This window comes from Chamaea fasciata, unplaced genomic scaffold (assembly GCF_029207755.1).
Source record: "Chamaea fasciata isolate MVZ Bird 193981 ecotype frontalis unplaced genomic scaffold, bChaFas1.0.hap1 SCAF_5, whole genome shotgun sequence".
NCBI lineage: Eukaryota > Metazoa > Chordata > Aves > Passeriformes > Sylviidae > Chamaea > Chamaea fasciata.
Window position 1 is genome coordinate 57,852,436 of NW_027094090.1, and position 13,861 is coordinate 57,866,296.

Genomic DNA, 13,861 nt, shown 5'->3' on the forward strand with positions numbered 1-13,861 from the left:
CATAACTGGTTTTGAGCAGATTGAAATGCCATATCAGACCGAGGGTTTGGGGTTGATACTAATACACACATGGATGAAAATGGTTGCTAAACTTGGTACTGGATCCGAATTCAAGTTTCTTCCTCACTAAGGGTTAGTGCATGCAGTTTTAGTGCCTAACTCACTCTGCTGGTGTTTTCATCTGTGTCAAGTTTAAGAGAAACCATAAGGTTTTTGGATTACAGCCTTTCAGTCAGTATGGTTTAAAGTACTGCATGTGTATGAAAAGGTTGTCTCCACTTAAACCATCAGTGACAGGCACAGAAAATTGAGATATCTTCTAGCATTAAAATTATGTAAGAAACTGGAAACCGATTTTTTTTTCCTGGCAAAAAGAAGCCTTCCTAGAAGATGTCCAGTAACTGTATGTGCAATGTGTTGCCTTGTGTTTTACTTGAGCAGTTTTATGAAATAATAATACAGGTTTCTGGTTCTGGCATTTCATAAACTATAAATTGAGAGAGCCAAACAGGAATAAACACTCTGTGAGATGTTAATCAGTGAGGACTTGCTGTCTTAAACACCAGATATAAAGTTTACCAAAGTCACTAACTAGAAGTTAAATTGCTAATTTTGGCTAGAATCAACTGAACTTTGATAAGCCTGAAAAAGAAAGATCCAGCTGGTTCTAAAATTGGTGGAAAATAATTCTAAGCCAAGCAAATATACTTTGGTGTTCCTGAAGAATTTTTGCAAATCAAGCAGGCTGTCTGAGTGCAAGAGGCCATACCCACCCAGTAGAGCCCAGGAACCAACATGCCGTTCTGTAAAGATATTTATTTCATGCTTTTTGCTTCTTCACCTTTGCTCCGTCCCAGAAGTTTTTTGTCTCTGTTCAGACATGATTCCTACACCCAGTGTTCTGCTCGTGCTGTTGCTAAATGATAGATGTGGAAAACAAGTCATAGATCAAAGAATTAGTCCAAAACTTAAAGAATCAGTGGAAGCAGCCTCTCCTCAGCTGTGAATCTTTTACATCTCTTCCACAGTCAAGAATTTTCTACTCAGAACCTAAAATGAGGGTAAAAACAATTCCTTTTACCAGTGTGAAGAGAATCTATTCTTATGACACCAAACTCTGCAGTCTTAAATACTACTAATGAGATTTACTAAGAAAATGGATTGTGTCATTTTGCCTGTGAAGGAGATTGCCACAGGAGATCAGGAGATTCTTTATTATGCAACAACCCTTCGTCAGTAGCTAACGTTATTTTTAAAATATTTTCTTGCACAACCATAAAGAGTTTTTATTTGGTACAAGAAATGCAGTCTGGGAAAATCAGAATCACTGGATCCTTTTTGGTTCTAAACCCAATGATTCTGTGTGAACCTACAGTTTTAATACACTTTCTTTTCTCCTAATAATCGTTTGAATTTATTCTGTGGAAGTGTAGAATTAGCCCACACACACACTCATTTTTATTCTCATTGTTTTCAGAAGCTGATATTTTTTCACATTTTGTAGTTTGGATTTTTGCCTTTATTTTTTTATTCAGACCATTGTTTCTCTGTTATATATGGTGTTGGTAGCATACCACATTTTATAACATGTAACTTGCACCTGTTTTAAGAGCTGAAGTATATTAATTTCTTAATGTTAGATTATTAATGTAAATTAGACCAAAATCAGTAGTGTACAAAAAGTACCTTAGATACCTGATGTATCCCCAAATTTCACTTGTACATGGGTGATTGACTTTTCAATTAAAAGTCCATCATTTGCTTCTGTTCACCTGATTAATTATAAAAGAAAAAAAAAGAGAAAAAAAAATCAAGAGGGAGCTTTAGACTACCTGTGAAGGTTATTCAGTATATTGGAATGCTGTGATTCTCACTACACCTGAGAAAATTAGTTCATAACATTAGAAGCAAACAAATAATATCAAATGGATTGTTTAATCAACACAAGGCTTCTATTTTTGTCAAGTGGTTGTAAGTTTTGCACAATTTCCGAGGTCTTGTTACTATCAAAATTTGCTGCATACTTTTAAGGAAGAAAACTCTTTTTTTGGAATTGCAAACAAGGATTTCTAATATCCAGTGTCTTAAAATTTTCTAGGCAAGAAGTCCAGTGCTTGTGATCCAACAATTTCTGCATGTAAACATTTATTAAGTTCCTATAATACTTTTCAAAATTATCACCTGCTTTGGAAATTTCCTCTAATACTATGGCCTAAAATTATTTGCAAGTCACTGTCAGAAAGATTTGGGCTTTTTTCTGAAGGTATCCTGTGAAGTCTGAGTAAGCAATTATAGGAAACTGTGCAGAATGAGCTCAGAATTTAGAGGAAAGCCATTTCCGTTTCCAACAGTGGTCGTCTCTTGGGGATCTTAGTCATCAAATTGTCATGGACTTGTAGCCTCTTGAATGATCTCATGTAGACAGATGGAACTCGATTATCATTTAGTTCCCCAACACCAGGCATTTCAGTGCTGCAGTTTGCTCATTTGTGAAGTGGAATGTAAAAGCAGATTTTATAAGGACATTGTCTTCATGTGATGTCTGTGCTGCATGATTGCTGTTTCTAAAGCATTTGGAATATAATTAATAGCATCGCTGGGAAAGACAGAAAAGGTTAAATATGTATATTTTTAAATAAGTAGGACAGTAACATTTGTCTCAGTTCATTTATATCAAACACTTGCCAGAGCAGGAAATAACACAGGTAACTCTGCTGGCTGCTGGCCCCTGTTATGGAAATAGATTCTTCCCTTTTCCTCATCAAACAAGAATGAAGCCCACCACTGATTTTCACCCAGAACATAATCTTTGCTTTGTTTTGTCCATATCTCCTGTTTTGTTAGTGGACAAAACACTTTAGACTTTTCCCTGAGTAAGACAATTGTGGTAGAGGGCTGACAGAGGTGCGTTTTGTAGCCCAACCTTGAGGGATTTTAGGGATTGTTCTGTTTTTTAGTGTTCAAAGGGCAGCACTATGAGTAAATGGTTTATCACCAGCAATGTAGTGGGCTAAGGTCTACGTGAATGTTTTGGGAAATGCTCCTAAAAGGTTTAACAGAGCCTTAAACAGGTGTGAAAGACTCAGGGCTTGCCAGTGTAGGTACATTTATCATCTCTAGTGGGAAGAGCCCAGGACTAAGCCAAGAATTGCTGGCACTTGTCATTTCTGCCCAGGGCCAGTGATAAAAGGGATCCATGTGACCAATGCTGCTGCTGAGCAGGTGAGAGAACACTCTGGATCAGTCTTTAGAGGAAGCATTTTGGAGACCTTCATTTATGTTTGGAGCTGCTTTAGGTCTGGTTGATAACCAGAGAAGACAATGGAGAAAGGGTGGGTTTCTGACAAGTTACTGAAGGCAGGGAAGGTTTCTATTATTATTATTTTGTATTTCTTTTCATTTGAAATGACAAATTATTTGAATATTTTGATTTTCTAGGGGCAAACTGCTACTTTCACTCTACCCTAAAAGTAAGAAATATCAGGTGAATGAAGGGCATGGTTTCCTCAAGGGACTTTAATATCTCTACATCCAGACAGTGCTGTGGCAGCTGCAGGTTCATGACTTCTCTGACCCGCTGTGCCGCTCTCTCCGAGTTTCTCACTGCAAAGTCTCTTTGCAGACATTGCACTGCAGCTTTGGAAAAGCATCTTTTCTATAGGAGTCCATATACATTTTTGTTGATTCCCCTGTCACAGTTAGTTCACACGAGCATCTCTTTTCTCAGCTGCTCTGAGGCAGGAATGGGCTTCCTTGCTGCCTGGCAAGATGTGACAGCCACCTGGGTGCACAGGACAGATGGTTCTGTACTGAGGGAGCAGCACAAGGAGCACCCAGGAGGCTTCCAAGGCACTACTGAAGACACTCTGCAGTCTCAGGGAGCCCTCCCTCTGCCATCAGGGCTGCAATCAGCAGCAGAGCTCACTCAGAGCAATCAGGGTGACAGGTTCAGACAAGCATTAGCCCTCCACAAGCAGAAGACAGCCATTACAGAGCAACAGGCCCCACTGCTTCCATACTATCTTCCACAGAGGCAAGAGCAAACATAAACTTAATTGATTCATTTCCCAGGGCAACAGCTCAATCAGGAACTGGTGCTGAGAGGAATGAAAGAGCTGGGTTTGATATGCAAAGAATAACAGAAGACAAAAATAAATGTTAGCAGTGGGGACTAGGTTTCCAAAGGAAAGTCCCCTTGATAGGTGGTAGAATTAGCTCTCCAATTTGAGCCTCACAGAATTTTTAATAATTTCTGTGATAGCAAGGGTACCATTGAATTCTAAATTCATAAATGAGAAAACAGACTGGTAGATTTCTGTTCTATCTTTCTATTCTGCTTTTTCCTATCACTCTTTTAATGCTTGATATATATCAAAACCAGAAATACCTTATTATAATCTTAACTAATTTTCTCAGGGGACAGGTTTTCTTTCTCTTTCCATCCAACTCCCAACATTCATTGTTATATTTTATCCCTGATTCTTGAAGCCTAATATTGGCAGCTTTTATTGGAAAGCCAAAATAAATATAATAGGTATCTAAACTGAGGAAGAGAAATCTGTGCTATGGGGGAATTACCTTCCTGCAATATTCAAGAAAGCCAAAGGTCTAGCTCTGCCAACGCATTTTTCTTTAAATTTGCATATTGTATAGAAAAACAGTTTTCAGTGTTACTCAAGGCAACAGCTAAAATTCTAGAAGAGCAAATGCCTGAGTACCTTCTTAGGTAGCTAGAAAATTGCTATTAATATTTATTACTGATGCTTGCTCAAAATATAGCAGGAAAAGTGAGAATGAAATTGGTGAATAATTTGTTTAGAAAGCAAGTACAGATGGAATTCATGCTGCCATTAGTATTTGTGTTACTCTACTCTTACACGCAGTCTTTGAACATCATTCCAATTTCAATTAATAGGAAAGTAGTTCCAGATATTAAAATTGTGATTAAGAACCAAAATTGTTACTGTAGATTATGACAAACTGAATGATAAAGTAGCAACAAGTAATTTTTTGAGGGAATCTCATTTCTACTGGTATTAATTATGCAGATACTTGTTATTTTAACCATGGAAATTAATGACAGACTAGTAACAATAAAAGCATGTAAATTTTCCAGCTCCAGTAGCCTTTACCTAGTTCATTGTAAGAATACATAGCAAGTCGCTGTTTAGAGATTTTACTTGAATTTCAAAACTTGATAAACTAGTGGAAAAGAAGAAGAAACAAACATCAGTGAAAAAATAGTCTAAAGTTCAATTGTGACTCAGAAATTACACCTTTTTTCATATATCAGGTCCCTATAAGCTTTTTACTCCTGCTATCACAGGAAATCAGTTAAGATGTTGGCATAGAGGAGGTAGACTATGAAAGTTACTAGACTATCGTTATAGGCAATAAACAGTTTTCCTGTTCAGTTTCAGAGTTATGGGGGTTGATATGTGCATAGAAACCACCCTGAACATGGAAGGATCTATAGCCACCTTCCCCACTGAACTTGTGGAGGTTTCTTGTTAAAAGTTGTCCCTTTTATTGAATTTAGTGGAAACAACTGAGAAAATTAATTGGAGTAAGTGGCAGCAAAGCTTTTTCCAGCAACAGCAGTTCAAAAACCTCAATCAGTTTGATTGATGCTCCCCTGCAAGTTCTCCAAACTTCTCCTCACATCCCTTCCCTTTTATCCATATTGTGAGTGGGGAGCACAGCCTCTGTAGAAACGCTGCATTTTTTACAGGCATATGTGTGAAAATGAGAGCACTGGCGTTCACTGGGTATGATTACAAATAGAATAGAATAAGGAACTTTTTTATTTCTGACTCTGCCAACTCCTGGACTAATTTCCCAAGAGCCCACAAAGCAGAGAATGTGGACAGATCCCTCCAAATGGAAGTAATAGGAAAATATTATTAGCACATTCATTCACATGGCTACCAATGCGGGACAAACATTATGCTATTTTAAAAAAAAATCTGCATTCTGTAGCTCAAAACCCACAAAATTAATCAGAAAAACTGATATGTGCACGTGAGACAATTGTTTTCTTTTAGCTTGTTTGGTTTTTGTTTTTGTTTTTTTTTTTGGTTTTGTTTTTTTTTTTTATTCTAGACAGAGCATACCAGAAAATGGATGGGATAGAGGTAAAATGGTAGCTATGAAAGTAACTGAAGCTGGTAGCATGCTGGCCACTGTTTCAGGTCCTTAGGACTGTGTTATGGCTGGTGGATACATATGGGAAATAAGTGAAGGAGAGATATGAGGTGTCAACAAATGCTTTCATTTGCATAAGTGCAGCTGTGCTCAATGCTGGTTTTTCTGGAATTTTTTGTTATTGGAAGCCAGTGGGAGGCAATCCTTACCAACATCCATAAAGCTAGCTGATAATTGAAACCCAAATTCAGTCCAAGGAGAAAAAGAAAAACTCAAAATAGGTCTATAAAAGAGATGAAGTGTCATGAGAGTTATCTGAGTCATGTGAAATTTTCAGAAAATATGTGATACAAGTAAGGCAATCTGAGGATTATTTAAAAATATGCACAAATTACAGCTACTGGATTGTGTCTTGTGAGTTGTGTTTTGTTGGAGGCACGCTGTAATGCAGATGTGATTATCAGGGGCAGTCTGTGCCTTGGTTTCTTCAGGTTTGCTTGTATTAAAGGGTTCCTGTCAGATTACTTGCATCAACCTAATTATCTAGTGTCTTATAATGTGAGAAAAACATGAATTTTCCATAGCACTGAGATTCTAAATTAAATTGAATCCTGTATTTAAATCTCAACTAAAACTGATAATGTTTAAGGATCCAGGGAATTTAAAAATGTTACTCATTATAATCAACATGCTTAACAAAGACTGTCGTGAGAAGTTTAAAAAAAGCCCCAAACAATACAAAGCATTACTATGTTTATAATCTAGATCTGAATCTGTGTTTTCAGCTCCAAATTTATGAATCTCTAGTGCTCAAATTAACAATAAAATTGTGTGTGCGAAAATGGAAATGTCTCAGCATTTTAGGCAATACAGTTTCTTATACTATAATATATAGGTATAATTTTGATTTTAATTCTTCAAAAGAACATTTGGAACTTTGCACATTCACACATTCACATATGAGGAAGGATGACCAGTCTTGGCAGATAATCAGAGCAGAAACTTCTACTCTCTGCCCTTCAATAATGTGCTGAAGAGTAACAATGGAGTGAGCTTGGCAAGTATTTTGAGCAATGCTTCTTTTAAAGTATTTAAGTCATAGTACATAATCCCGTCTGTATTCTGCTTTATCAGCTGAGCTCACACAAATCTTTCACTCTCTACCCAGTTTTTCTTCAAAAAGAAATAATAGAACACTCAAGTTCGTACTCCCGTCTTCAGCAAGTATTTTTTCCCTATTCAGCTACACAATCCATTTCTCTGAAGAAGAAAAAATTAGATCATTTTGTGGGCTAGCCATGGTGTTTCATGATCCAACCCATCTTCATCACCTCTCTCAGCATAAACCTTAGGTAACTTTGAAGCACTGAAATTCAGGGAATTCTATTTTCTTTTCAAACAAAACAGTGAGGTCTGTTTGGTGTATGGAGAAGAGAAATAACCATCAGACTCTGAACTAAGAGAGTAATGCCAGTAAGAGAAGTTCAGATATGTCAGAACTGTAAAATATGAGACATCACTTGCCACTGTAACAAATGAGTGGAAAGAATCACCATTCTTTTGTTCAAGTTTTGTTTATTTTCTGAAATAGAAAATTGAGTTTGGCAATTTAATCTGTGGCACAAAATTCTGCACTCTTTGTGGCAAAGAAAGGGACAGGTCAAATAGTTGTATTTGTCCTGTGTGAACTGAATGAGCTCAATCATTTTGAAATTCTGAGAAATCTGAAATTCTGACAAGCATGAAATTTGCCCACAGTGCATGTTTACATGCTTATCAAACTAGCAATTGTCAAAACAAATTCCCAGCAAAATGACTGAATATGTGAATTGACCAAAGTACACAAAAGTCAATATTTTATTACCACTGCAACAGAGAATTTAAAGCCATTCCAAAACTGTATTCTTCACTCTAGTCTGCAATGCAGGTGGAAAAAAACAATAACAAAATAAAATACAAAAAACCCACACCCTGAAGCTGTGATTAAGTCCATCTTTACTCAAGAAAGATGTGAAATACTTGTTTCAATTTGGACAGGGTATTAGCCTGAAGGAAATCAATAAAACTGTTCACATAAGCAGCTGAAGAATGTGAACAAGAAGCCCAGTCTTGTCTTATGACTGTAAACAATATATTTGTCATCTACACAGCGATCATTATTTTAATATGCTTCACTTAAAAATATATTATGCTTGCCTTCTGATGCTAGAACAGCTGTACCATAAATCCAGCAGCTCTAAAGCGAATTTGTGCTCTCAGGGTAACTGTAGATTTAACAGAGAAAATATTGAAGCTGAGATGTTAAAAATAAGCTTTTTAGTATTAGTTTATAAAAAAAGAGTTCTTTGAGATCACATGAGCATGCTTGAGAGTGGCTGCCTTACAGAGTGGCTTCCTTTACCTGCCCTTTACAAATTCATATCCTAAGTCCTTAATATTTTTGGGAAGAATTTTTTGAGGAGTGGGGAGAGAAAAGGTGTATTTGAAATTTAAAACAGGAAGAATTTAGAACAGAGAAAACATCTCAAAACCTAACCTTTTGCAATGTTAGGATAATTGTATAACTGTGAAAAGGAAAAAATACGAACTGATAGAAACTCTCTTCCTTAGGTTACACAACTCAACTATTGTTGCATCTAAACTGTATGGCAACGTCCTGCTTCATGAGTACTTAGCACATGGTGTCAGTATGAACCTGACCCTTTGTGAGGATTATTAACATTCTTATGGACCCTAATCCATCCTTCTGATGATATTATCCTCCAAAATGAGCCAAAAAAAAGCTGTAGGTGCTACTCCTTTACTTTGCATTTCTTCTGAAACAGAACAACCTCTCAAAGCACATTGAGAGCAGTAAAGAGAGCAACTTTTTCAAGCATTCTCTTTTTGAAGCACTTAGACAGGATTAGCTTTTTATACACATTCCTGTGAAGAAATTATTCTCCTACATAAATTCCAGTGTCTAAAGGGCATGTAAATGTTCATGATCTAAATATTCCGTCAGATTTCTTTCTATTGGGGCTGATGGAGTATGAGTGTTTTCAAGAGCAGAACTTGACATTTTACTTTCAACACCTTTTTGTTCATGTGAATTCAATACAAAAGGACCAGGAATCCAGAAAGTTTTGTCTCTGATTTTGTTTTAATTTCTCAGTTTATTAATGGAAAATCTTTTCACTAAAATATTATTTTGTTGTTACTTCTTCTGTACTTTATGGAAAAAATTTCTGAAAATTGCTTGTGACCTCTTCAGAAGCATCTGAGTGAGCAAAAGAAGCCTCTCTACGTGTAAAAAAAAAAAAAAAAAAAAAAAAAAAAAAAAAAAAAAAAAAAAACAAACAAAAAAAAAAAAAAAACAGTTTTGCAGGATCTTAACTGAATTTTGGTAGTATGATCAGATTTCTAATAATTGCTTTTCTTTTTCAGGAAAGCATAGATTTGGGTGAGATCATGTTTTCCCTTTGTTATTTGCCTACTGCTGGGAGAATGACTTTGACAGTCATCAAATGTCGGAATCTCAAAGCAATGGATATAACTGGTGCATCAGGTAAATCTATTTTTTTTTAACAACAAGGCAGAGTCTGTTCAGGAAGGGGACGAATAAGATCTTGGGTTTTGTGTGCCTAGCATGGCTGTGGGATGGAAGTAGCAGGAAAATGGATACTTTTTTAGATGGACTGCCCATCTTTGGTCTGGCAGCCAGTGTGTCTGTTTGGAGTGCCCGTGCCCTTCCTTTGCATTTACAACATAATGAAAGCAGCGTTTGCCAGGGTCATTCAAACATTTGCAACTTTTTACCTTAGCAATATAACATTCCTACCACAAATATTGTTCTTATGCTACACATTTGAATGGCTTTGAGTACTAATGCATGAACTGACTATCTGTTACTCAGATCCCTATGTCAAAGTGTCGCTGATGTGTGAGGGACGGAGACTGAAAAAGAGGAAAACAACCACAAAGAAGAACACGTTGAATCCCATTTATAATGAGGCCATCATCTTTGATATCCCTCCAGAGAACGTGGACCAGGTCAGCCTCTCCATTGCAGTGATGGATTATGACAGGTAAGCACAGTTCACTTTTTGACCATTGAGACAATTCCTGATCACTGCATGTGACTGCTTTTTGCCTCCTTAAGCTTACAAGCAGCTTCAGTGTCACAAAAGATAAAGCCTTGGGGCCTTTTCCTGAAGAGGTTTAAAGCTTCCACACCTTTTAGAGCACATGACATTTTATCAGTGTCATAAATAACTGAGATGAGGAAGAAATACGGCTCAATTTTTTTTCAGGCCCCTAGCCCTGACATACATTCCTGTCCATTTCTAGGGGCTGGATTATGTATAAACTTTATAAATCAGGCATGTCTACTAGATTAAAAAGTCCCTCACCCCTCTAATTTCTATTTAAATATCAGGTACTTGAAACTAAAGAAAATTTCAGTGACTAAAAAGGAATTAGATGCTAATTAAATCATGGAATTAAGTCGTAATTAATTCTTTGGTTAATTCAGTAAAATAAACTTTCAGTATGTAAACTTCAATATGTAACCTTTGGGTTCAGCCCTCACTGATAACATCTCTCAGGTTGATTATCTATGGCTTCACTGAGAATTGACAGGAGAGACTCCTGCTTAGAGTGGCTCAAGGACTGCAGGTTGATCAAGACCGTGACTGACAGAATCCTGCCCAAGCCAAATCTGCTTCATTCAACTGCTATTAGTAATGAGCTCTTGAGATTGCAGGGCAAATAAACAGTGAAAGTCCAATTTAGTAACATCACCCTTCAGACTGTTTTCCCTTGCCATCAGATTTCTGGTTGTTCTCCAAGTTCTGCCAGGAAGAGTTTCTCAGTCAGACGTGAGAGTGGCACTACAGTGCCATTAGCAGGAAAGGAGCACAGCAGCTTGCACACTTTCAGTCCTCTTCAACTCCTCCTTTCCCAGCACTTGCTAAGGGGAAATTGGAACGCACTATTCTAAGGTACATAGAGTCAAGGTACAGAAAATTACTTTCTGGTGTTCCTCAACCAGTTTATGACACTGTGAGGAGCACAAAGTGTTAAGGTATAGCCTATTACAACTATGACTCTTACCTTTTGCATTTTTGACTGAATTTCCAAAGATGGCAACAGCTAGAGCTGAGAAATAGTTTGTGAAATTATGTCTGAAGCATTTGCAGCAGGAAATATATTCCCCACCATTTTCCTTCTCCCTCTTCCCCCACAAAATTCAAGTATGTTTTTCTTCAGATAAATTTGTGTATTATGATCCTTTTCTATCCTTGTGTCTTTGGGGTTGTAACCTTTTAATGGCAAGGATTATGTTTTCATTGCTATTTTTATAGCTGCTAGAAGCTCTCTGGAAGTGGCTGGAGGTTTTTGATATTGCCATTACAGAATTTAATATTACTATACTACCATTAAAACTAATATCTGTGATAAATGATGTGAAAACTTTGGTTGTGTATTCTGTGCCACAATAAACCAGTAAACAGATTTATATATCAGACATTATTAAAACTATTTTTTATTAAAAATAAATTCTTTCTCTCTCTACAATTTTCAGAGTAGGGCACAATGAGGTCATTGGAGTATGCCGGACAGGAATTGATGCCGAAGGACTTGGAAGAGACCATTGGAATGAAATGCTGGCTTACCCACGTAAACCAATTACTCACTGGCACCCTCTGGTAGAGGTAAGAAGTAGCAGAATTTTCTTCTTGATATTGAATGTTTTTGTCCCTCACATTTACAGGCTTCTGAGAATCATGAAAATCAGTGCAGCACCTATAGATCAGATAGAAGACCATTAGCATAGCCTAAATCTAGTTGCATGGGTTTATCTATCACTTTAAAGGGCCTTTTCAACAGTTTCCATGTAGCTCTGATGGCATTGTAAGATTACATCTAGACATTTAAAATTTCCAGAGATTATGATAAAGAGCTTACAGCTACTTAGAAGAGATCATTTGCAAAAATTTCAAAAGCAATCATTTCCTATTCAAAAATCTTTAACATAAGCTGCTGTTGCTAAAACATTAATCTGGAACTGGCCTGCAAATTAGACTAAATTGTGACAGCATACCAGCAGCTCCCTCCTGAGTTATTCAACAGACGCTTACTGGAAGCTTTTTCAAATGGAGGGGTGATTATATCTACAAGTCCCTGGGCTTGGACTCCCTCTGGGATCTGCTGTGGCCACACATTGTTGGTGTTCTGTACACAAAATTCTCACAGCTCTGGACTCAGAGAGATACATATTGAAGCCTTTAAGAAGCAGCAGGGGCACTATTTAGCCCATCACAAAAGCAATCTCTGTAGAAAAATATGTTGCTGCCTGAGGTCATTTGATTTCCCCACTCTGTAGCGCATGGCTGCTCAAGATGTCCTGTGACAGGTAGCAAAAGCATAATACCAAGGCTGCAGTAAAACACCAAGAAGAGTGTTGGGACAAGGAAACTGAGTCAAGGCAGAAGAGAAGTGTCTGTTAGAGGTTCAGGGCTCTGTCTGGTTTATGTGAGTTAGGAAACAGGTGGCACCCCTGTTGGTGATATAAACCCACCCCTGTGAAATGAGTCAGAGGCATTTTTAGAAGGTCACTTCAGAAATTTTCTTTCCATTATTAGTCCTGCTGGAGACTTTGACACCAGAGACTTTGTTCCAGAGACTAGAAAGGGTCTAGATGTGATCTGGATTCTTTTTTGAGTCTCTCATCCTCTGAAATGAGCATGATGCACAGCCAGATATGACGAGATTTGTAAAAATAACATTTTTCTTGCAGCTACCTGGCCGAGCAACCAGTTTTGATAGCCAGGGATCCTGTTCCTCGCCCAAGCCACCACTTACACCCTAGGTAGTGAGAATGGATTCCTCGTGGTCAGCGTCCACAGCTCCCTCGTAGCTCACATCCACATAAACAGAAGGTTTGGCTTCTGCATATGAACTGTATCCATATTTTTTTAATCAAAATACATCTTTCCTATTCTAAGTCTTATATGACAGTTTGTAATAATTTGTTAATGTGTGAATGAAGTTGACTCGAGTCAAATATAGCCCTTCCTTGAGCAAATTCATTCACCTGTTTTATCTCTGGCATACATCCGGTGTCATATTCAAGCAGTGTTTTGATGGAGCCTGTATCATTTCTTAGGCAAAGAAATCGGAAAGAAAGATCCCTTAAGCAATTCAAAACTACTGCAGCTTTTAACAGCTAATTATTTTGAGGGAGAGCAAATGGTCATAGCTCATGTAGTAAATTTCTTCAGAATTGCACTAAATCTTCTATGACTTTGCAAAATTGCACTTCAAACTGAATGTTGCATTAAAAAACCCAACTGCTGTCATGTTTTGAGTATCTGGAAAATCAGTTCATTCCTTGGGCGGGAAGGAAGGGCAGATTTAAAGCCCACTGGAGCCCATGAGGTGGATCTACTGACTTCATTGGGTTTTAGTCCAGCCCTTATGAAACAGGTATGAGAACTGGATCTATGCAGTTATAATCTTCCAGCACTCATAATGACAGCTTCATCTTTACACAAGTCAAACTGCAGAGGAGAGAATTCGCAAAAGTAAAGGAATTGATTTAATGTGATTTATCTCTTCACAAAATTGACCAAATATTGCAGATACCCACAACATTTTTATGATTCTTGATTTAATGTGACAGACTAAGATTTCTTTGAAGTTATTTTGACTGAGTGCACAGCACGCATGGAAT

General features: G+C 37.3%; 1 protein-coding gene across 1 annotated transcript in view; it reads left to right on the forward strand.

Moving 5' to 3' along the window:
• Positions 1-13,497, forward strand: part of SYT10 (synaptotagmin 10) — a 34,986-nt gene extending 21,489 nt beyond the window's left edge. Inside the window, exons 4-7 of the mRNA XM_066183841.1 lie at positions 9,571-9,691; positions 10,040-10,211; positions 11,711-11,840; positions 12,926-13,497. Coding sequence (XP_066039938.1) covers positions 9,571-9,691; positions 10,040-10,211; positions 11,711-11,840; positions 12,926-12,997 — 495 coding nt within the window. The 3' untranslated portion in view covers positions 12,998-13,497. The remainder of the gene's footprint in view (positions 1-9,570; positions 9,692-10,039; positions 10,212-11,710; positions 11,841-12,925) is intronic.
• Positions 13,498-13,861: the final 364 nt, after the last annotated feature.